Source organism: Phacochoerus africanus, chromosome 10, assembly GCF_016906955.1.
Source record: "Phacochoerus africanus isolate WHEZ1 chromosome 10, ROS_Pafr_v1, whole genome shotgun sequence".
Lineage (NCBI taxonomy): Eukaryota > Metazoa > Chordata > Mammalia > Artiodactyla > Suidae > Phacochoerus > Phacochoerus africanus.
In genome coordinates this window covers 130,702,639-130,727,590 of record NC_062553.1, presented here as the reverse complement: position 1 = coordinate 130,727,590, position 24,952 = coordinate 130,702,639, and the positions used below count along the sequence as shown (strand labels likewise).

General features: G+C 44.2%; 1 protein-coding gene across 6 annotated transcripts in view; it reads left to right on the top strand.

Moving 5' to 3' along the window:
• Positions 1-715: 715 nt before the first annotated feature.
• HERC6 (HECT and RLD domain containing E3 ubiquitin protein ligase family member 6) overlaps positions 716-24,952 on the top strand; it is a 68,380-nt gene continuing 44,143 nt past the window's right edge. For 2 of the 6 annotated variants that reach the window (XM_047798024.1, XM_047798022.1), the window contains exons 1-8: positions 717-1,165; positions 6,051-6,210; positions 8,397-8,473; positions 10,784-11,011; positions 13,124-13,218; positions 14,944-15,071; positions 15,879-16,015; positions 16,574-16,641. In XM_047798024.1, the coding sequence (XP_047653980.1) occupies positions 967-1,165; positions 6,051-6,210; positions 8,397-8,473; positions 10,784-11,011; positions 13,124-13,218; positions 14,944-15,071; positions 15,879-16,015; positions 16,574-16,641 (1,092 nt within the window). In that variant the 5' untranslated portion in view covers positions 717-966. Of the gene's footprint in view, positions 1,166-6,050; positions 6,211-8,396; positions 8,474-10,783; positions 11,012-13,120; positions 13,219-14,943; positions 15,072-15,878; positions 16,016-16,573; positions 16,642-24,952 lie in introns of all 6 variants that reach the window. The other 4 variants (XM_047798020.1, XM_047798018.1, XM_047798019.1 and 1 more) reach the window with 4 other exon arrangements.

The following is a 24,952-nucleotide window of genomic DNA, read 5'->3' as shown; positions in this document are numbered from 1 at the left end:
TGCCACAGCCACAGCCGCAGCCACGCCAGATCTGAGCAGTGTCTGTGACCTACACCGCAGTTCACGGCCACACCGGATCCTTAACCCACTGAGTGGGGCCAGGGATTGAACCTGCGTCCTCATGGATGCTAGTATGTTCGCTAACTGCTGAGCCATGATGGCAACTCCCAGAGTAATTCTTTTAAAATTAAAGATCATATCACGTCTCTGCTCAAAAGTCTCCAAATGCTCCACTTCACCCTTCACCCCAGATGTGAACATGACTCATCTCACTCATTTCCTTTCCCAGGCCCTTGGCTCTCTGCTCAAATGTCACTTCATCAGAGAGCCCTTCCCTGATATCTTATCAAAAATGCTAATTCTTTCTGTCCCTATCCTCTGTTCCTTTACTGTTTTATTTTTCTTCATCGCCACTTGACATTTTACTGTTTATTTGCATGTAAACAGGAGAATGAATACAAGCATCATGAGGATTTTGCACTTTCAGTGCCAAAAACAGTCTAGAAGAGGCATGCTGATGCTTTTACTAAGTACTCTAGGCATTATTCCAACACAATATTATCTATTAAATTATGTTAGATTTGCTGTATTACTGTCCACATTTCATTGGCATGGTAGCGGAGGCACAGAATCGTTAAGTATCTTGCTCAGAGTCACACAGCTTGTAAAGGGCTTAGCTAGGATGCAAATCCAGACGCTTTTCTTCTGGGGTCCCTCTGCTCCTTAGCACTTGCCGGCTTACGTTTGATTCCGAAAGCGGTTCGTGGGGAGGCGTCGGGATGACGAGTGCCAGGGCAGTGCTGGGGACAGAGGGCGGGGAGCGAGCTGGACCCCAGCGCGCTTCCAGCAAGGGCGCGGTTCACCTAGCCTGGTGTTTTCCGGAAGGTCAGCGCACATCCGTCTGACTTGGTGGCCGAGCGGGCAGGAGCGCAAGGACTCGGGCAGGCGGCTGTGTGCGGGAGCGCGATGTATTTCTGCTGGAGCGGGGGCCGCCCCAGATCGCAGAACCGGGGGCCAGCGGGCCCGGGAGGTGACGCGCTGCTGCAGGTGGCCAGCGGGGAGCGGCACTCTCTGCTGCTGCTGAGCGACGGCGCGGTCCAGTCGTGCGGGGACAACAGCCACGGCCAGCTGGGCCGGAAGGGCGTGCAGCGCGGGAAGCGACCAGGTGAGCGCCAGGACGCAGGTGCGGGGCGCGGGGTCAGGCAGGTGGCGGGGCTGGGAGCCTTGGGTCCGCCGGGCCACAGGAGCCGGGAGAACGGTGCTCCGCGCAGCCAGAGCGCAACTCACCAGTTTCGTTTTCCCGAGGAGCCTCGGGTTTGTTTCGGTTTCTAGTAGTTTTATTTTCAAAAGGAAACTGAAAGCCAAACTAAATTGGACTGCCTGCCTCTGAGCAAAGATGCCTTTCGAGACCAGTCCTTACCTGCGCGAATCTATCTGAACAGAGTAACTTTCCAAACGTGCTTTGTGCTTTGGGCACCTGCAACTCCCTCAGAATTACTGTAGGGCATCTTTTTTTCCCTAAAATTAATGTACCTAATAGTAGTTAACATATGTATTATGTAAGTATATGTGGTAGCGATTTTACTATCATTGTAGAAAACTAGGGAAAGAAATCGCTAATCATTGCAGTTCCCCTCCCGTCTCAGTGGTTACAACCCCCCCACTAGGATCCAAGAGGATGCAGGTTCCATCACTTAGTGGACTAAGCATCTGGAGTTGCCAGTGATGTGTGGTGTAGGTTGCAGACGCTGCCGGGATCCTGCATTGCTGTGGCTGTGGTGTAGGCTGGCAGTTGCAGCTCTGATTCAACCCCTAGCCTGGGACCTTCCATATGCAGAAGGTGCGGCCCTGAAAAGCAAAAACAAACAAACAGCAACAACAAACAAAAGGAGAAATCACTAACAACAACAACAAAAAGAGAAATCACTGATAATTCTAACACCAGAAGACAACTCCTAATATTTTGATGCATTTCTATTTTGCCTTTTTTTATTATATTTTTAATTTTTATAAAATCTTGTCATTATACAGTTTTATATATGCAGAGTTTTTATAACTGTAAGTTGCTTTTTCACGAAACATAATATCATGAACATATTTACTTTTTTTTTTTTTTTTGTCTTTTTGCTATTTCTAGGGCCGCTCCCGTGGCATATGGAGGTTCCCAGGCTAGGGGTCTAATTGGAGCTGTAGCCGCTGGCCTACGCCACAGCCACAGCAACATGGGATCTGGGCCACATCTGCAGTCTGCACCACAGCTCACGGCAACGCTGGGTCCTTAACCTACTGAGCAAGGCCAGGGATCAAACCCGCAACCTCATGGTTCCTAGTCGGATTCGCTAACCACTGAGCCATAATGGGAACTCCCATATTTACCTTTTATTATGAATTTTTTGAAAATAAAATTTAAGTTGTCACCTAACATTCTAGGCTCTGAGAGTACAATTTAATCATTCCCCTTTCATGGAAATTAGGTTTTTTTCTCATTAGGGACTTTTATAAATAATGTTATGATTGACATTGTAAGTAAATATTTGACCAACTCTCTGATTACTTACTTGGAATAAATTCCAAGGGATGTGTCGGAGAGGAAAAACTTTTTCTCTACCCTCTTAATTCTTGTCATGAGGGTTAGTGAACTAAACTGACAAAGACAGATAAACTAGAAAAAAACCCACAACAATTTTATCAATATTTTATGTGCACAGGAGTTGACAAAAGAAGTGAAACGCAAGAAGTGGTTAGACTTAGGAGTTTATATGCCATTTAACAGAGAACAAGGGGCTTAGGTTTTGAGGGGTGATCTGTTTTGGGAAATGACTGAAATATATAGGGGATACTAATGGGTGGTAGTTGTTATTTTCACTGAGGGCTGTTTATGCATTCATCTCAGTGCCAGCTCTGGTGACTCTGCTCTTTCCGGTGGGGAAGTGATGGGGGGTGGGGAGCGGCACACCTTCGCAAATCTATGCTCTAAGTTGCGAAGAGGAAGGCAGAGAACTCTTCCTGCATCTGGTGATTCTCAGTTGCCTCCAGCTCAGAATAATCCTTATGCCAAAGTGGCACATTTTCGGGTGGCACATCCCGAACCCCTTCAGGTGGAAACAAGGGACCACATGATATTTAAAGCCAAATTATTCTCTGGGAAGGAGGCACCAGTTTCTACCTCCATCAGTGTACGAATCTTTAGGAATTTTTATTATTGTTGCATAGTTGGAAAAATAAATCATTGAAAAGGATAAGATCACAAGATTTAAAAAAAAAAAAAAAAAAGGAGTTCCCGTCGTGGCGCAGTGGTTAACGAATCCGACTAGGAACCATGAGGTTGCGGATTTGATCCCTGCCCTTGCTCAGTGGGTTAACGTTCCGGCGTTGCCGTGAGCTGTGGTGTAGGTTGCAGACGCGGCTCGGATCCTGCGTTGCTATGGCTCTGGCGTAGGCTGGCGGCCACAGCTCCGAATCGACCCCTAGCCTGGGAACCTCCATATGCCGCAGGAGCAGCCCAAGAAATAGCAAAAAGACAAAAAAAAAACAAACAAACCTTAAGTATTAACAAGAACTTTCCTGGTAATGAAGTACCTAACTCTCTAACAATTCAGAGATGCACCCTTGGGGGAGAACAGTTTGTCTTGTAGGGAGATGTGATCAGGTTTTCAATTGTGGGTCCTTTTGGCCCATCGGAGCCATATTACCGCAGGCTTCATTCTGAGAGCATGTAGCATCTGCCTCTCACAGGAAGGCAAGGCTTCCTGCCCTTTCCTTCCTGAGCAAAGACTTCATCTGTTCTCACTCTTGAGGGCTGGGAAGAGCAGTGGAATAGAGGTGATCCCTGCTAGTGCGCAGGAGAGAGGAAAAGGCAGTCGTCTGGAGCAGTGAGGTCCCGGGCCAGTTTCATTGACCGGGGAGATGGCTGGGAGCACCGAGAAAGGAGAACTCAGGCCCCCCGCCGTTTAGGGAGAGTGAAGTTCTACAGGGCAGAAGTGGTGTGTGGAGTCACATCGTCATGGGATGGTGGTTGGGGTCTGGTCCAGGCAGGAGGTTTCATCTTTAGCTGGTCAAAATTTAAACAGACAGAAATGTCCCACGGTGTTCTCAGGTGGTGACAAGTGCAGGCTGGAGCAGATCTATAGCTCATGGTGACACCTTTGTGGCTGTCTTGTTGTTCAGAGTTTTCCACCTAAAAATCCCATCTTCTCTCTGGCTCCCCTTGTCTGGCTGGGTTTTGCCTCTGCAAATGTTAGGCCAAAGCATCAGGTCCTTACAAGTTCCCTCCTTCACATGCCCACCCTTTTGTTTATTTATTTTTTCTCAGTGAATTTGATTACAGTTATAGTTGTACAACAACCATCACAACCAGATTTTATACCATTTCCATCCCAAACCCCCAATGCATCCCCTCCCCCCACAACCTGTCTCATTTGGAAACCATACGTTTTTCAAAGTCTGTGAGTCAGCATCTCTTCTGCAAGGAAGTTCATTGTGTCCTTTTTTGAGATTCCACCTTTTTTTTTTTTTTTTTTTTTGCCATTTCTTGGGCTGCTCCTGCAGCATATGGAGATTCCCAGGCTAGGGGTCGAATCGGAGCTATAGCTGCCGGCCTACGCCAGAGCCACAGCAACTCAGGATCCGAGCCGCGTCTGCAACCTACACCACAGCTCACGGCAACGCCGGATCCTTAACCCACTGAGCAAGGCCAGGGATCGAACCCGAAACCTCATGGTTCCTAGTCAGATTCGTTAACTACTGAGCCACGACGGGAACTCCGAGGTTCCACATTTAAGCAATAGCATTTGATGTTGGTGTCTCACTCACTGTCTGACTGACTTCACTTAGCATGATCATTTCTAGGTCCATCCATGTTGCTGCAAATGCCATTATTTCTTTCCTTTTAATGGCTGAGTAATTGCCCACCCTTTTAAACAGCAGCCCTGCAACCATATAGTGTCACACATTGATTGAGCCTATTTCCTTCACACCTTTGGGGTGGACTTTAGGTTTTGATTTATGAGTCGTTGGATAGAGTTACTGTCTGATCCAATGATCCCACTCCTGGGCATCTATCAAGAGAAAACGCTAATTCGAAAAAATACATGGGGCCCCCATCTTCATAGCAGCACTTTTTACAATAGCCAAGACATGGAGGCAACAGAAATGTCCATCGACAAATGAATGGATAAAGAAGATGTGGTATATATGTTCAAGGGAATATTACTCACCCATATAAAGGAATGAACTAATACCATTTTCAGCAACAAGGTTGGACCCAGAGATCATCAAACTAAATGAAATAAGTCAGAAAAAGACAAATATCATATGATAGCATTTATATATCGGATCTAAAATAATAATATAGGAGTCCCCTCATGGTTCAGTGGGTTAAGGATCTGGCATTGCAAATGCTGTGGCCTGGGTCGCTGCGGTGGCTCAGGTTCAAATCCCTGGCCCAGAAACTTCTGCATGCTGCCAGTGTGGCCAAAAATAATAAATAAAATAAAATAAAGATACAAATGAAGTTATTTGCAAAACACAACTAGACTCACAGACATAGAAGATAAATTTATGGTTACTGAAGGGGAAAAGGGGAGGGAGGGATAATTAGAAGTTTAACATATACGCAGTGCTCTGTGTAAAAGAGACAAACAATAAGTCCTACTGTACAGCACAGGGAACTATATCATATAATAACCTATAATAGAAAAGGATCTGAGAAAGATTTATATAGATTTATGTATTTATAAAGATTTATATATAATATATATAGATTATTATATATTCTATATAGAAGTGTATAGATTATCTCTATATATTTATATAGAGATTTATATATGTGAATGTGTGTGTGTGTTTATGTAACTGAATCACTGCTGTAAGTCTAAAACTAACACAGCGTTGTAAATCAACTATACTTCAATAAAAAAATTGATATAAAAGTCACTGCAAGAGATGAGAAATCCCGTGACTCTTCTTTCTGAAGAAAAGCACGTTCTTAAACTTGTTATTAAACTAACAGTCTTGGGGGGGGGGGATTTGTTTTGGTTTTGTTCCTAAAGAGCGAATTCCAGCCTTGGAAACTCTTCAAGTTCGTCTGGTGAGCTGCGGCAAGGAGCACTCCCTGGCTGTCTGCCACAGAGGAAGGGTCTTTGCGTGGGGAGCTGGTTCTGAAGGACAGCTGGGAACTGGAGACGTTAAGGAAGTAAATTTTATACCTAAGTAAGTATTTTAATGCCTTTATTTATTGCCTCAATATTTTTGAGTTTCGTGTGCCAGGCCCCATGCAAGATGGCAGAGGACAAAGATGGCCATGACAGGCACAGACCCTCACCTCCAGGGTTACAGGTGCAGTGAAGGAAGGGGGCAGGGGAGGCATGTAACGCCAATCCTTATTTAATTTGAGTCCTTTGAAGGAGAAGGATGGTGTGAAGTGAGAACGTATGATCCTGTGATCTTAATCTTATTACTGGAAATAACCAGTCTAATAACTTGGACCTCCAGAGTTGGTATAAAGATTATATTAAAGTGAAAATATTTCAGCCACAGAAGATGCACAAAGACATCTTATCTGACTAAAACAGAGCCTCCTGAAAATAGAACTATCATTAAACATCCTTGGAGGGAATTTCTTATGAAGACAGTTGTTGCGAAGACAGAGTGCCCACTCAGCATCAAACAATCCAACAGAACTTTCCATGTGCTCCCATTGAAACTCTTAAAAACAAACAAACAGGAGTTCCCATCGTGGCTCAGTGGTTAATGAATACAACTAGGAACCATGAGGTTGCGGGTTTGATCCCTGGCCTTGCTCAGTGGGTTAAGGATCTGGTGTTGCCATGAGCTGTGGTGTAGGTTGCAGACGTGGCTCAGATCCCACGTTACTGTGGCTCTGGCATAGGCTGGTGGCTACAGCTCTGATTTGACCCCTAGCATGGGAACCTCCACATGCCACAGGAGCGGCCCAAGAAATGGCAAAAAGATAAAAAAAAAAAAAAAAAGGCTGTTCTTGTTAGCTGAACCAATAAAAACAAACAAACAAACAAAACCCTTTTGCTAAGTTAATCTATATAAACCTTTAGTCAGGCTGTTGCACAAATTTTCCATTACTGGGAGCTCTCGTTTGTACATATAAATAAACTTTGTCTTTTTTCCTGTTATATCTGTCTATTGTCAGTTAATTTGCAGGTCCTCAATCACTGGACACAAGTTGGAAAAGGAAAGGTTTTCCCCCAACATAATCTTTTGGCTTGTCATAAGCCACTGGATCCTAATATATATATATATTTTGCCTTTTTCCAGGGCCACACCCGCGGCAAATGGAGGTTCCCAGGCCAGGGGCCCCATTGGAGCTGCAGCCACCGGCCTACACCAGAGCCACAGCAACTCGGGATCCAAGCCTCATCTGCGACCTACACCACAGCTCACGGTAACACTGGATCCTCAATCCACTAAGCAAGGCCAGGGATCGAACCTGCAACCTCGTGGTTCCCAGTCAGAGTCGTCAACCACTGAGCCACGACAGGAACTCCCTGGATCCTAATATTTTATTTAGTAAAGTTGGGTAAAAAGTCATGACCTCACATATGGCTTCCTAGGCCAATGACATGACAAGGAGTCTGAATTATGTGTTCATGGATTATGTGCTTTGGGAATTTTCACAAGCAGATTTTTTTATATGAGTTATCTTTTGTTAGCTCCTCAGTCATTAAATTGTACAAGAGATCACTGTGGCTTGGGGGAATGAGCATTGAACTTGGAAAGAAAAGACCAAAGTTTGAGTCTAGTTCTACAACTTGATACCAGTTGACCTCTCTGAGTACTTATGAAATTGCTGATAGTTATGGCTTTGATTCTCAATAGTGACAGTTTAATTGGAATCCACCTAATGTTTCTTTGTCTCACAGGTCTTAGGTGAGGTAGGCAACAGTGCTTTATAAATTCTAAAGCCCTCTACTATATGTGTATGAAGAAGTTTGTTTTTCTTTTAGGATGATAAGTATAGCATAAAAGTTAGTACATTATAGGAGTTCTCTTGTGGTGTAGCGGGTTGAGGATCCAGCATTGTTGCTGCTGTGGCTCAGGTCGCTGCTGTGACACAGGTTCACATCCTGGCCCAGGAACTTCCACATGCTGTGGGCAAGGTCAAAAAAAATAATAATAATGTTAGTACATTATATAATCCATTAAATGTCCATTAAAAATCACCTTTGCACTATATACTGTTTTGGTTTCTGATCTGTGCTTAGTACATGTTCATATTGTGTTAAAAACAGTTTGAGGGCTTTGGAATAAATGCATTACAGAAATGAAAGAAAATTTTTTTCCCTAGACCTGGGAGAGTTTGAAATATCTCGGTGACCAACTCTTAAGAAGGATTAATAGATTTCGTATCATTTTAATTATAGGAAGATAACAACTCTGACTGATATAAAAATTATACAAGTTTCCTGCGGACACTACCACTCCCTGGCATTATCAGAAGGTAAAAAAAAAAAAAAAAGCCTTTTGCAACTCCTAAGCGTCATTAGGAAGTCAGTTTTTGAGTATGAATGATATCTGTTGATTTTTAATGCACCAGGCTTCATTTTGATGCAATTAAATTTAAAAAGAAAACCTAGATATAGTAACTTATAGAAATCTGAGGTGTGTTGGCATTCCTCTGTGTAAATAATTACGCATTAGAAGAGCTTGATTTTTGACCTCATGCCCGGTATCCTTCTCTGGTCAAGTTCAACATAAAATGTTGTTGGTTCCCTCACCTCCCCAGAGTCATTCCACAAGTATTTTTTTGAGTGTCTGCAGTGTTCCCAGCAAAGAGGATATAGCAGTGAACAAACCTCAGACCCTGCTTTCATGGAGCTTATGTTCTGGGGGGATGTAAGGAAAGTGAGCCTTAAACACACAGACAGGTGGTTGTGTGGCATAACAGGGATAAGGCACTGAAGACAAGTGAGGCCAGACAAGGGGTCGAGAGAGGACATGGATGGAGGGAAAGAGTCTCTATTTTATTTTTATTTTATTTTATTTTTTTATTATTATTATTTTTGTCTTTTTAGGGCCGCACCCATGGCATATGTAGGTTCCCAAGCTAGGGATCTAATCAGAGCTGTAACCACTGGCCTACGCCAGAGCCACAGCAACATGGGATCCGAGCCACATCTGCAACCTACACCACAGTTCATGGCAACAGCGGATCCTTAACCCACTGAGTGAGGCCAGGGATGGAACCTGCAACGTCATGCTTCCTCGTTGGATTCGTTAACCACTGAGCCATGACGGGAACTCTGAAAGGGTTTCTATTTTATAAAAGAGGTCAGGGAAGCTATCTTTATAGGTGACGTGTGAACAAAGACCAAAAGAGAAAGAGACATGGTGCTAAGGCCATGGTCCAGAGAATGATCCAGATGCAAGCCATGCCCAGAGGCGTGCTCAGGAGCAGCAGAGGGTCTGGAGAGGGAAAAGAGGGAGCAAAAGGAGATGAGATGATCAAAGTTGTTCTGGGAATCCTGGTGCCAAGGCGCTCGTGAGCCGTGGTTAAGAATCGGCCTTTTGGGAGTTCCCGTCGTGGCGCAGTGGTTAACGAATCCGACTAGGAACCATGAGGTTGAGGGTTCGGTCCCTGCCCTTGCTCAGTGGGTTAACGATCCGGCGTTGCCGTGAGCTGTGGTGTAAGTCGCAGACGCGGCTCGGATCCCGAGTTGCTGTGGCTCTGGCATAGGCTGGCAGCTACAGCTCCGATTCGACCCCTAGCCTGGGAAACTCCATATGCCGAGGGAGCGGCCCAAGAAATAGCAAAAAAAAAAAAAAAAAAGAATCGGCCTTTGATTGAGTGAGAGAGCAAGCTCCTGAAGGGTTCATCTGAGTTCTCTTTTTAAAAGAGCACTCTGGCTGCTCTTTGGAAAAGAAATTGCTGGGAGCAAAGGTACAACCTGGGGGCACAGAGAAGTGCTGCTGTAACTTTCCAGAAGAGGAGTGATGGTGACGGGGCAGTAAGGTGGTAACAGTGGAGAGGTGAGACGTGGTTGGATCCTGGATAGATTTTGAAGGTAGAGGCTTTAGTACTTGCTGGGTTGAAGGGTGTAAAAGCAAGAGAGGCGTCAAGGTCGACTCCAAGATTTTTGATCTGAGCACCAGAAAGAACTTGGTTACCCTTCACTGGGAGGGGGAAGAGCGGATGTTGTGGGAAGGGACTTTTCAAGGTGACCTTGACCATCCCCTTTGCCTTTAGTGAGGATACTTTAACCTCCTTTATTCTCTAAAGGAGAATATTCTTCCTTTTTGTTTTTTTTATTACTCAAATGAATTTATCACATCTGTAGTTGTATAATGATCAGAACAATCTAATTTCACAGGATTTCCATTCCATAGCCCAAGCACATCCCCCCACCCCCCAAACGGTCTCCTCTGGAGACCATAAGTTTTTCAGTGTCTGTGAGTCAGCATCTGTTCTGCAAAGAAGTTCAGTCTGTCCTTTTTTCAGATTCCACACGTCAGTGAAAGCATTGGATGTTGGTGTCTCATTGTATGGCTGACTTCACTTAGCATGATAATTTCTAGGTCCATCCATGTTGCTAAAAATGCCAATATTTCATTCTTTTTAATGGCTGAGTAATATTCTATTGTGTGTATGTACCACAGCTTCTTGATCCACTCCTCTGTCGATGGACAAGGAGAGCATTATCCTTTAAAGTATTATTCTCTAAAGATTTTAAGAATTACGGTGATAGTTTTTCCTTGAATTTGGTATTGCCATGGGTTTGCAATTCTGAATTTCTCCTCTTTATTTTTATAGATGGCCAAGTGTTTTCATGGGGGAAGAACAGCGACGGGCAGCTGGGCCTGGGGAAGGAGTTCCCCTCCCAAGCCAGGCCGCAAAGGGTGAGGTCCCTGGAAGGCATCCCGCTGGCACAGGTGGCTGCAGGAGGGGCCCACAGCTTTGCCCTGTCTCTCCCTGGGACCTCATTTGGCTGGGGAAGCAACAGTGCAGGGCAGCTGGCCCTCAGCGGGAATAATGTCTCAGGTAAGGAGATAGTCTTGTACTTGTAATAAGTCCTTCTTTCTTCCTAGTTGGAAAACCAGCTCTGCAGAGGGGATACTCACAGTTAGGACAATGGTTCCCAAACTCTGTGACATATTAGAATCACCTTGGGAGCTATATCGACTTTTGGTTCCTGCCGTAACAAATTGCCACAAACCTAGTGGTTTAAAACAACATAGATTTTTGAGTTCCCTCTGTGGCATAGTGAGTTAAGAACCTGACTGCAGCAGCTTGGGTTAGCAGAGGTGTGGGTTCGATCCCCGGCCCTGTGCAGTGGGTTAAAGGATCCAGTGTTGCCGCAGCTGGGACATAGTTCGTAGCTGCAGCTCAGATGCACTCCTTGGCCTGGGAACTTCCATCTGCTGTGGGTGCAGCCATTGAAAAAAACCCCCAAAACCAAAAACAAAACAACATCAATGGATTATCTCATGGTTCTGGCGATCAGACGTCTGATGTAGGTCTTACTGGGCTGCATTGCTTTCCAAAGGCTGGAGGGGACTGGAACATTTTCTTGCCCTTGTTAGCATCTAGAGGCACCTGTGTTTTTTTTGTCTTTTTTTTGGTCTTTTGTTGTTGTTGTTATTGTTGTTGTTGTTGCTATTTCTTGGGCCGCTCCCGCGGCATATGGAGTTTCCCAGGCTAGGGGTTGAATCGGAGCTGTAGCTGCCGGCCTACGCCAGAGCCACAGCAACTCGGGATCCGAGCCGCGTCTGCGACCTACACCACAGCTCACGGCAACGCCGGATCGTTAACCCACTGAGCAAGGGCAGGGACCGAACTCGCAACCTCATGGTTCCTAGTCGGATTCGTTAACCACTGCGCCACGACGGGAACTCCACCTGTGTTCTTTTTTTTTTTTTTTTTGGTCTTTTTGCCTTTTCTAGGGCCGCTCCCACCGCATATGGAGGTTCCCAGGCTAGGGGTCTAATCAGAGCTGTAGCTGCCAGCCTATGCCACAGCCACAGCAACGCAAGATCCGAGCCACGTCTGCGAGCTACACCACAGTTCACGGCAACGCCGGATCCTTAACCCACTGAGCGAGGCCAGGGATCGAACCCACAACCTCCTGGTTCCTAGTTGGATTCATTAACCACTGAGCCACAACGGAACTCCAAGGCACCTGTGTTCTTGACTCCGCCTTCTTTCTTCTTCAAAGCCAGCAATGGCTGGTTAAGTCTTCTTCAAGTCACATTACTGTGACATTGATTCTTCTTCCTCCCTTTTCCTCAGTTAAAAGACCCTTGAGATTACATTGGGTCCCACTGGGTAATCCAGGCCAACCCCCCCTATTTTAAGGTCAGCTGATTAGCAACCTTAATTCCATCTATTTCCTTAATTCCCCTCTGCCATGTAACCTAACATTTTCACAGGCTCTGGGGAAAGGACATGGATGTCTTTGGAAGGCCCTTATTCTGTCTCCTCTAAGACTGCTTAAAAAATCGTAATGCCCGGGTTGGACCCCAGACCAATGAAATGAGACTGTCTGGGGATGGAAACCAGGCATCAGTGTCAATTAACGACCCACAGTTGATTCCAAAACGCAGCAGAGTTTGGGAACCACTGGATGCGAAGACTGGTAGCCGTAGGGGAAACAACCAGTTGTCCTGGCAGCCTTTCAGCAAGACTCACCGTGAAGTCTCCCCCACGAACCCCTCTGTTCAGTTCTTTACATTCTGTTCACATGCATTTAGCGCCTCTCATGTGCCAATACGGTGCTGAGCTCTCACATCTCATTGAACTTCGTCAACATGAAGCAGGTCCTCTTATTTTCTTAATAATCATTCCGTATTCGCAGAACACCTGATATGTGACAGAAATGAATACAACATAGTGGAAGTTTTGTTGGGAAGGTCTTAAAACTCAGCTTTCTGGGCCACTAGCCTTCATCATTTCAAAAGGTTAAAACTGTTTCTGGAAACAAATGCTCAAGGACTAGTTTTCCAAAGCAAGGCTTTCTTCCCTCTGTTTTATAATTGTTCCTTTTTTTAGATCCTGTTGATGAATTATAAGATGATAAAAATATTGAAAGATATAAAAACTCACGGAATGTGAGCCTGTTTCTCACACTCAAGCGACTCTGCTTGCTTTCAGCAGTGAAGGCCTACAAGCCCCGATCAATTGGTGCCCTGAAGAATCTCGGTGTGATTTACATCAGCTGCGGTTATGAGCACACTGCTGTGCTTACCCAGGTAATCCAAAATGTCTTGCTTTTTTTTTCTCTTTTTTTGGTCTTTTTTCTAGGGCCGAAACCGAGGCATATAGAGGTTCTCAGGCTAAGGGTCGAATCGGAGCTGTAGCTGCTGGCCTACACCACAGCCACAGCAACATGGGATCCGAGCCATGTCTGCGGCCTACACCCCAGCTCACGGCAACACCGGATCCTTAACCCACTGAGTGAGGCCAGGGGTCGAACCTGCAACCTCATGGTTCCTAGTCGGATTCGTTAACCACTGCAACACGACGGGAACCCCATGTCTTGACACACATAGTGCTTGTACTGATGATCACGGAAAGCACTACGTGTGTCGACATGTGAACACACCTGTTCATTGTACGGGTCTCTACAGAGGAGAAAGCCTAATATAAACCATGGAGTTTTTAAGGTCCTGTCGTAAAAGCTGATTTCCGCTTTAGGAAATACTTTTAGATACTTACTAAATTGGATTAATATAGGAGCTAATCCTTTAGCGATTACTCATTCAAAATGTAGTTCTACACCTGAAAAATTATTATAGGAGCAACGAAGTAGTTTTTTCAGGTTTCGGTGGCCCACATTACAGACTAGAACATCTTTGTTCCATTTCTTGCTTGGCACAGTTACGAATCTATTTCCTGAATGCTTTCCCACCTTTGCTTACACTAGCCATACAACACCTTCCAATGGGATGGACTCTCCTTCGCCCTGATGAAAAATAGACTTGAAGACTATTTGTGTGGTTGAAATGTTTATTTAAAAACTAAACATCTGGGAGTTCCCGTCGTGGCACAGTGGAAATGAACCTGACTAGGAACCATGAGGCTGAGGGTTCAATTCCTGGCCTTGCTCAGTGGGTTAAGGATCCAGCATTGCTGTGAGCTGTGGTGTAGGTCGCAGAGGAAGTTCAGCTACAGTTCCGATTCGACCCCTAGCCTGGGAACCTCCAAATGCCTCGGGTGCAGCCCTAAAAAGACAGAAAAAAAAAAAGACGACAAAACACCCCTAAGCATCTAAAATAATTTACATTGTTCGTTTTAAAAGCATGTTTGGGAGTTCCCTCTGTGGCTCAGCAGTTAACGAACCTGACTAGGATCCGTGAGGATGCAGGTTAGATCCCTGGCCTTGCTCAGCGGGTTAGGGATCCGGGATTGCTGTGAGCTGCGGTGTAGTTTGCAGCTGCGGCTCAGATCCCATGTTGCTGCGACTGTGGTGTAGGCCGGCGGCTACAGCTCCCATTCAACCCCTAGCCTGGGAACCTCCATATGCCGAGGGTGTGGCCCTACAATAGCAAAAACTAATAAAATAAAATAATAAATAAGTAAAAGCATGTTTGGATTGTATTATTCTTAGTTGGCAGGAAAAAGCTAGAGTTGTTTTAATCTGGAATTATCTTTTGAAGGAGCTTTATTTTCAGAGAAGGACCCAGATAAAGCGACTCTGTGCTTAAATGTTAGTGTTACTCTCGAACCAGTTAATTGGTCCATCAATTCTTTCTACAAATGTGTATTACATGCCTAGTTCTTAAGGGAGTTCCAATGATTTTTCAAGTTTTATGTGTTAATTCACTATTAGAAATAATAAATATTGACCCCTCCTCTTTATATAGAGGTTATATTTCCCATAGTGCTCTCATACAACTCTCTCATGCTACTTAATCTTTCAGTTTTTAGTTACTTTTTCAACCTGAAATTAGTCTGATCCCTCCTTTTTTAAACAGGACGGGAAAGTGTTCACGTTTGGCAACAATAGCTATGGACAGCTGGGACACAGCCCCACTGCTGAGAAGAGGGGTCCACGACTCGTGGAAAGAATTGAGGGCCTGGTTTCACAGATAGATTGTGGCAGGTAATAAAGTTGTTTTTTTTTTTAAAAGCATGAGTAGAAAGTGTTATACTTTATTACTCACAGGTGATTCTTGTGGAATATTATCAAACCCTAAACTCTAAAATATGTGACTACTCTTTTTAGAGACCATTTTCCTTTCTGCAAATTTACCTCTCTCGAATATAGTTTTTCCATTTTTTCTTCTTAGACATTTCATTTATTTAATAAGAATTTATTGGGCGTCCTCTGGTGGTCTAGCAGTTAAGGATCCGGCGTTGTCACTGCTGTGGCCCAAGTTCAGTCCCTGGCCTGGGAACTTCTTTATGCTGCAGATGCAGCCATAAAACAAAAAAATTATTGTAATTTTTACTGTGTATAAACCACCTTCCTGGGGTGGGGGTGGGGATGGGTGGAAACTGGTTTATAACAAAGATAGTGGTATTTGCCTACTTGAGTTCATTAGATAAAATTAATCTCATGCAAGTAGAAGAGGATGTATATTTGCATATATATTCAGAGTTTGGCATAACTTAATTATGAGGACACTGGGAATATTATCTATCCAATTCATTAAAAAAAAGAAAAACAAAAAAGCTTCTATTTAAAGCAAAGGATAGAAACCCTAATAAAGACCCATCAGTAACATTCTGCCTTTCAGGTGAGTACTGAGTTAACCTTCACCTACCGTTTGTCTAGCTAAGTGATTTGGCACCTCTGACCCTGTGATGTGGTGTCCGGGTACTTAGTATAAGATAAATCTGCTGTTTGTGTTGAGACATCACCTTTCTCCAAAAGCGTGATTCATATGATATATTCTCTCTTCTGCAGTTACCACACCCTTGCGTATGTCTACACCACTGGTCAGGTGGTGTCTTTTGGTCGTGGACCAAGTTGCCCAGGCAGCTCACTTCATCCAGAGGCTCTGGCAAAGGACTTTGACATTAGCTGCCTGATTTCTGCTAATGGTATGAGTGATCCCACTAATTTGTGCTTTTGTGTTAATTGACACCCCTGGAGGAGAAATATTATTTAGCTTCCTCTCAAAGGAGTGCATAGAACTGTGGTTCTTTTAGTCCTGTTATTTTCAGTTTGTGCACTGTGCGTTTTTTCCTTGTGCAGTGCTTCCTAGAGGATTTGGTAATCTTTTCTAAAGATTAAGGTAATACAAAGGAAGAACCCAAATCAGTTACCTAAGCTTCAGAACAGTACACTTTTATGTATTTAATCAAACCCTTTCTAAAGCAAATCAGCCTGGCTTCATTATGCAAGTATGTGAAAAATTAAATTTTAAGTGAATATATGACATATACTCAGATCAAAAATCATCTTTTATGCTATTTATAGTCAAAATCCATTTAGAAGACTATAATCCCCAATAAATAAGTAAATTTAGCTTGGTAAATTTAGCTTGGTAAATTAGTAAAACATTTTAAAGACTTATTTAGAGCAGTTTTAGGTTTACAACAAAAGATTTAGTTTTTACTTCTAAAATCAATAATCATGGATTTATGACTTTCTTTTAGACCTTGCAGACAGTCAAGTCAAACACATTTTTGCTGGAGCATATGCTGATTTTGTGACAACTTGCCAGGTATCTATGACATATTTTGTTTATTTTAAAAATCATTTTTTCTGCTAGATTTCATAGCAGTACTTGAAACATTGTATCATTTATATATATACAAAGTTTTTACTAAAACAGTAAGATCCTTTGTTAGAATGCTTCTTTAAAAACAGAAATTCCTGGAGTTCCCATTGTGGCGCAGTAGTTAACGAATCCGACTAGGAACCATGAGGTTGTGGGTTCGATCGCTGGCCTTGCTCAGTGGGTTAAGGACCTGGTGTTGCCGTGAGCTCTGGTGTAGGTTGCAGACAAGGCTCGGATTCCACGTTGCTGTGGCTCTGGCGTAGGCCGGTGGCCACAACTCTGATTAGACCCCTAGCCTGGGAACCTCCATATGCCGCGGGAGCGGCCCAAGAAATGGCAAAAAGACAAAATAATAATAATAATAATAAAACACAGAAGTTCCTGCTGTTGCACGTGAGGTGAGGATCCAGCAGTGGCACTGCGGTGGCTTAGGCCGCCGCAGAGGTGCAGGTGAGCTTGTGATTCTCACTCACTTCCTCGTTTGGCTTCCTAACCGATACCGATGGTGATGAATGATAATAATGACTAGTGGTGGTTGCCGGTGAGAAGCCACCAAGCTCCTCTAAATGAATCAACACATTTAATCCTCATGTCAGCTCCAGTTGCCATGAAATTCTGCATTTTACAGAAAAAACACTACGTCTCAGGGAGGTGGACTTACCCAGAGTTTCACTGCTAAGAAGCAGCAGAGCTGGATTCAGACCTCAGCAATCCAGCTCCAAAGCTCACCCCATTACCCACCATGTTCTAGTGCCCTCTTAATTATTAACAGAGAGGATTTTATTTTTATATTTCTGGGTGACTTTCGAAATGTTTGTAGGGAGACAAAAGTATACGTAGTTATTTTCGTAATTTGAACTTTTTCCTATTATTGGGAATGTTTTAAACTTGACATCCATATGGACTCTCACCGTGTGCCCTGGGACAGAAGATGGTCAGAAGCCAAGGTCTCTGGGCTCTGGGGAGAGTCAGGAGAGTGTGCTTGGTTGCTCTCTTACAGGCGGCACGTCAGCAAAGGCCTCCTGTCTCAGGCTCTGCTCAGGGTGCTTGTGGTAACGTGACTAATACCCTCAAGCTTATCTTCATTCATGACATTTGGATTCTATATGGAAAGACAGGCAAGAAAATGCAAAATAAATACGAATGTATTAGAGTGCAGCGAGTGCTCCAAAGACAAAAAAGGAACCGTTTGAGACTGATGAGGTGGGCGCCTTTAGAAACGTCAGTCAAGGAAGACGTCCTGGAGGCTGTGACATTTGAGCTGACGTCTTGGCCATGATCCAGAGAAAGAGTGTTCCAGGTAGAGGGAACCTCACAGAGAAAGGCCCTGGGGCAAGAAGAGGTGTAGCGTGCGGGAGGGGCAGAAGGGGAGCCAGTCTGGCAGAGCAGAGTCGGGAAGGGTGAAGAGCTGTGTAAGGCGGAGCCACGTGGGAGATGGGGTCCGTTTGAAAAGACTTTGGAGAAGAGATCCAGAGTTTTAGTTGCGTGTCCAAATCTGGATCCCAGGGCTAGCACTGGAATGCACATCTGTGGTTATTCAGCATGGTGACGCAGCGGCTTAAGGATCTGGTGTTGTCACTGCTGTGGCTCGGGTTGCTGCTGTGGCGCAGGTTTGATCCCTGGCCTGGAAATTTCCGTGTGCCACGGGCGCAGCCAAAAAAACGCAAATGAAATAAATAAACTTCAGATGGTATTTGAAGTCAGGGTCCTGGATAGAGAGTCACCTTACCTAGAGTGAGAGTAGAAAGGAGAAGAGAAAAGAGACAGAATCCTTGAGGGACTTCTTCATTAGGAGGCCAGGCAGTGAGGAGGAGTCAGGAGAAGAACCGAGAAGCACCAGTTTCTGAGGTAGGGGAAAACCAGGAGAGGGGGGCGCGTCGAGATAGGCGATGACAGTGTTCTAGAAAGAGGAAGTAGCCAAACCTTTGACCTCCTGCAGAGAGGTCAAGTGAGACAAGCCCAGAGCTTGCTATTGTTTTGTCAAGGCTGAGTCATCACGGGGGAGAGAGGGTGCCACCTGACTGAGGGAGACGGCAGAGACCAGAGCGGATTAAGAGGCCCCAAGGACTGTGACGGCTCCGAGCAGTTCTGTTGTGCGGGGAGGAGAGGACCGTGGGAGGGTTTTGCGGGTGTTTAGAGAGGCGGTCTGAAGGCATGTCCCTATGCCAGGGAGAAGGATCCGACGCAGGAGGGCAAAGCAATGATGCATGAGAAAGAGTGAATCGTGGCAGAGTAGGAGAAAGGGAGCGAGGTCCAGCGTAGAAGGGAGGGCTTCGGACAGAAATCCTCATTCAGTTCTGGGGAACAGGGGAGCGAGGGGAGGCAGACGGTGGGAACCTGGTCAGCTCTTGCTGGGTTGCTTCGGTTTTCTCAGTGATGCCCCAGGCACAGTCCTCATCTGAACGTGAACGATGTGGAGGAGAACTGGTACAGATTGAGGAGTGAAAGGAAGAGGAGCCGTAGTGTCTCTGCGTGAGAGAGAAAACACTGGGGGGGAGATTCCCGGACAGGAGAGAGTGCCCATTTGAAACTGGGGGTTGGGGAGTGCCCGTTGTGGCACAGTGGTTAACGAATCCGACTAGGAACCATGAGGTTGCGGGTTCGGTCCCTGCCCTTGCTCAGTGGGTTAAGGATCCGGCGTGGCCATGAGCTGTGGTGTAGGTTGCAGACGCGGCTCGGATCCCGAGTTTCTCTGGCTCTGGTGTAGGCCGGTGGCTACAGCTCCGATTGGACCCCTAGCCTGGGAACCTCCATATGCCGCTGGAGCAGCCCAAGAAATGGCAAAAAGACAAAAAAAAGAAAAAGAAACTGGGGGTTGGAGACTTATGGTGCAATCAGTCAAGCCTAGTTGTTTGGTTTTTTTCCCTTTGATGTCAAGCTGCTTGGATTCCTTTGGCGTAGTTTGGAGCTGAGGTTAATTACACATGGATTTTTGCTGGGTAAATACAATAGGAAAGGGGCAGAAGACTTAGAGGTATTTGCAAAGGGCTGCTTGTAGTGCTGACCACAGAATCTAAGCTGGGTAAGAATGGATGAGTAATGAACAAACTATGGTCGATGGATTGGAGAGCCCAGGGGCCTCAAAGAACTTCAGAGTGGGTTCAGCTATAACGTGTTCTAGTCTGCTCAGGCTGCTATAACAAAACACTATGGATTCGATGGGTTATAAACAGAAATTTATTTCTCACAGTGTTTGGAGGCTAGGAAGTCCAGAACTAAGATGCCAGCGTGTTTGATGAATGATGAGGTCCTGCTTTCTGATTTGTAGATAGCTGTCTTCGCAGTGTTCCTCACATGGTGGAAAGGGCTTAAGAGTTCTCTGGGGGAGTTCCTGTCACCGTGGCGCAGCAGCAACGAATCTGACTAGGAACCATGAGGCGGCGGGTTCAATCTCTGGCCTCGCTCCGTGGGTTAAGGATCCAGCATTGCCCTGAGCTGTGATGTAGGTCACAGCCGCAGCTTGGATCCTGGGTTGCTATGGTTCTGGCGTAGGCCGGTGGCTACAGCTCTGATTGGACCCCTAGCCTGGGAACCTCCATATGCCTCGGGTGCAGGCCCAGAAAGACACAAGACAAAAAAAAATTTTTTTTTAAAGTTAGACTGGGAATTCTACTCTAAAGTAAATGAATTGGAAAGACAGTATATGACGATTACAGAGGAGAATGTTTCTAACAGAAATTTAGTAGGGGGAACGATTATTGATGATTTCAAAGTACAGGATATCATGTGTATTTGAGGCAAAAAGTTTCAAATTAGGAGTGGTCCCCCGCCCCCCGCCCCCGGAAACATTTGGCACTGTCTGTGGTCCTTTTGGTTTGTTCTGAGGAGGGGAATATGCATTAGGGTGGCTGCTACTGCCATCTGGTGGCTAGAGGCCAGGGATGCTGCTAAACGTCCTACCATGCACAAGACTGACCTGCACAACGAAGAATTATCTGATGTAAAATATCAACTGCATCCATTTAGAAACCCTGATTCAGTGGAGTTCCCGTCGTGGCTCAGTGGTTAACAAATCTGACTAGGAACCATGAGGCTGTGGGTTTGATCCCTGGCTTCGCTCAGTGGGTTAAGGATCCAGCGTTGCCCTGAGGTCACAGACGAGGCTCGGATCCGGCGTTGCTGTGGCTGTGGCGTAGGCTGGTGGCTACAGCTCCGATTAGACCCCCTAGCCTGGGAACCTCTATATGCCACAGGTGCAGCCCTAGAAAAGGCAAAAAGACAAAAAAAAGAAAAGAAAAGAAAAGAAAAGAAAAGAAAGAAACCCTGATTCAAGGCCTGGGTGGCTGAGGGAGAGCAGAGGAAAAGAGTGGAGGTGAGATCAAGAATTGACAGACCACTTCTAATTCCTTGCTCTATGCATCCATTCCCCTCCTGAGTTCTTTGATCGTCTTTGGGATCATTACTGTGAGCTCTTTGTTGGGTAGGTTGCTTTTCTCCGTGTCACTTAGTTCCTCTTCTGAGGTTTTATCTTGTTTCCTCATTTGAAACATATTCCTCTGTTGCTTCATATTGTCTAAATTGCTATTTATGCTGTTTTATGTATATGGTAGGTTGGTTATGGTTCTCAACTTTGGCGAAGTGGCCCTCGCCAAAAGGACATATCCTGTGCATTCCAGCAGTTCACTCCCCTCTTACCACCCAACTGCTTGGGACAAGCTAGTCCCAGGGTAGTATAATATAATATGAAAAACAGTAATTGTGAGTGTGTCTAAAATGCATTTGAAATTAAGAGATCAGCAACTTAAAGCAAGCACATATAAATAGAGACTTCTATTAAAAAAAGATCTCGTGGTAATTTCAAGACAAAAATCTTTAATAGATAAACACACCAAAAAGAGAAAGGAATCCAAACATAATGCTAAAGATCAAATCACAAGAGAAGAGAACAAAAGAAGGCAGGGGGAAAAAGACCTGCAAAACCCAATCCGAAACAATTAACAAAATGGCAGTGGAAGCATACTTATCAATAATTACCTTAAATGTGAATGGACTAAATGTTCCAAGCAAAAGACCCAGACTGGATACGGTGGACGCAAAACAAGACTTGTATGTGTCCTGCCAGAAGAGATTCACTTCAGTTCTAGAGACATATATAGATGACAAGTGAGGAGATGGAAAAAGATATTTCATGCAAATAGAAATCAAAAGAAAGCTTGAGTAGCAGTACTTATATCAAAATAGACTTTGAAATAAATACTGTTACAAAAGACAAAGAAGGAGACTACATAATGATCAAAGAATGCACCCAAGACGAAGATATAACAATTGTAAATATATGTTCACCCAATATAGGGTTACCTCAATATATAAGGCAAGTGTTAACATACATAAAGGGAGAAATTGACATAATAGTGGGGGACTTTAAAACCCTACTCACATCAATGGACAGATCATCCACACAGAAAATTAATAAGGAAACACAATCCTTAAATGTCACACTAGACCAGATGCACTTGATATTTATAGAGCATTCCATCAAAAAGCAGCAGAATACATATTCTTTTTGAGTTCACATGGAACATTCTTCTAGATAGGTCACTTGCTGGGCCACAAAGCAAGCCTCGGTAAATTAAAGAACACTAAAATCATATCAAGCACCTTTTCTAACCATAGTGCTATGAAGCTAGAAGCCAACAAGAAAAAAAAAAAACTGCAAAAAACACAAACACGTGGAGGCTAAACAATATCCCACTAAATAAACAATGGATCTGAAGAAATCAAAGAGCAAACTTCAAAAAATACCTAGAGATAAATGAACACTAAATCATTATTGTCTGAAGCCTATGCAGCAAAAGCAGTTCTAAGAGGGAATTTTATAGCGAAAGAAGCTTACCTCAGGAAACAAGAAAAACCTCGGGAGTTCCCGTCATGGTGCATTGGTTAAACGAACCCGACTAGGAACCATGAGGTTGTGGGTTCGGTCCCTGCCCTCGCTCAGTAGGTGAAGGACCCGGCGTTGCCGTGAGCTGTGGTGTAGGTCACAGACTCGGCTCAGATCCTGCGTTGCTGTGGCTCTGGCGTTTGATCCCTGGCTTCGCTCAGTGAGTTAAGCATCCAGCGTTGCCCTGAGGTCATAGACGAGGCTCGGATCCGGCATTGCTGTGGCTGTGGTGTAGGCTGGTGGCTACAGCTCTGATTAGACCCCTAGCCTGGGAACCTCCCATATGCCGCAGGAGTGGCCCAAGAAATGGCAAAAAGACAAAAAAAAAGGAAAAGAAAAACCTCAAATAAACAACCTTACCTTATCCCTAAAGCAACCAGAGAAAGAAGAACCCAAAGCTAGTAGAAGGGAAGAAATCATAAAGATCAGAGCAGAAATAAATGAAATATAGACAAAAAAATAAAAGCAATAGAAAGGACCAATGAAAATAAAGGCTGAGTCTTTGAAAAGATAAACAGCATTGATAAACCTTAGCCAGACTCATAAAGAAGAGAGGGCCCAAATCAATAAAATCAGAAATGAAAAAGTTGGAGTTCCCGTCGTGGCGCAGTGGTTAACGAATCCAACTAGGAACCATGAGGTGTTACCATGAGCTGTGTTGTAGCCCAGCAGCTACAGCTCTGATTAGACCCCTAGCCTGGGAACCTCCATATGCTGCAGGAAGTGTCCCTAGAAAAGGCAAAAAGACAAAAAAAAAAAGAAGAAAATCTTAAAGATGCCACCAAAAAACTACTAGAGCTCATCAATGAATCTGGTAAAGCTGCAGGATACAAGATTAATATATGGCAGTCTATTGCCTTTCTATACACTAAAAATGAACTACCAGAAAGAGAAATTAAGGAAACAATCCCATACACAATCACATCAAAAAGAATAAAATACCTAGGAATAAACATACCTAAGGAAGCAAAAGACCTGTACTTGGAAAACTATGACACACTGATGAAAGAAATTGAAGACAACATAGATGGAAAGATATACTGTGTTTTTGATTCAAAGAATCAATATTGTTAAAATGGCCATAATACCCAAGGCAATCTACAGATTCAATGCAATTCCTGTCAAATTACCAATGGCATTTTTCACCAAACTAGAACAAGTAATTTTAAAATTTGTGTGGAAACACAAAAGATCCTGAATAGTCAAAACAATATTTAGAAAGAAGTACAAAGCTGGAAGAATCATACTCCTTGACTTCTGGCTATACTACAAAGCTACAGTCATCAAAACAGTGTGGTACAGGCACAGAAACAGACACATAGATCAATGGAACAGGATAGAGAGCCCAGAAATAAACCCATGCACTTACTGTCAATTAATCTATGACAAAGGAGGCAAGAATACACAATGGAGAAAAGATGGTCTCTTCAATATGTGGTGCTTGGAAAAATGGATTGCTACATGTAAAGAATGGAACTAGAACATTCTCTAACACTATGTACAAAAATAAGTTCAAGAGGGATTAACAACCTAAATGTAAATGCAGATCCTATAAAACTTCTAGAGGAAAACATAGCAGAACACTCTTTGACATAAATCACAGCAATATTTTTTGCATATCCTTCCTACAATAATAGAAATACAACAAAAATAAACAAATGGGATCTAATTAAACTAATTAGGTTTTCACACAGCAAAGGAAACCATCAACAAAACAAAAAGACAACCTGTGCACTGGGAGAAAATATTTGCAAATGATGTGACTGACAAGGGATTAATTTCCCAAATATACAAATAGCTCATACAGCTTAATATCAAAGAAAGAAACAACCCAATCAAAAAGTGGGCAGGAGGAGTTCCCGTCGTGGCACAGTGGTTAACGAATCTGAGTAGGAACCATGAGGTTGCGGGTTCGGTCCCTGCCCTTGCTCAGTGGGTTAACGATCCGTTGTTGCTGTGAGCTGTGGTGTAGGTTGCAGACACGGCTCGGATCCCGAGTTGCTGTGGCTCTGGCGTAGGCCGGTGGCTACAGCTCTGCTTCGACCCCTAGCCTGGGAACCTCCATATGCCGCGGGAGCGGCCCAAAGAAATAGCAAAAAGCCAAAAAAAAAAAAAATAGCCAAGACATGAAAGCAAACTAAATGTCCATTGACAGATGTATGGATAAGGCAGATATGTGTATATATATATCGATGTATCTATCTATTGATCTATCTATCTATAGTAGAGAGAGAGTATATATATGTATATGTGGTGTACACAGTAGAATATTACCCATAAAAAAAGAAAAATAATGCCATTTGCCCCAATGTGGATGGACCTACCGTATTAGTGAAATAAGTCAGACAGACAAAGATAATTGTCATATGATAA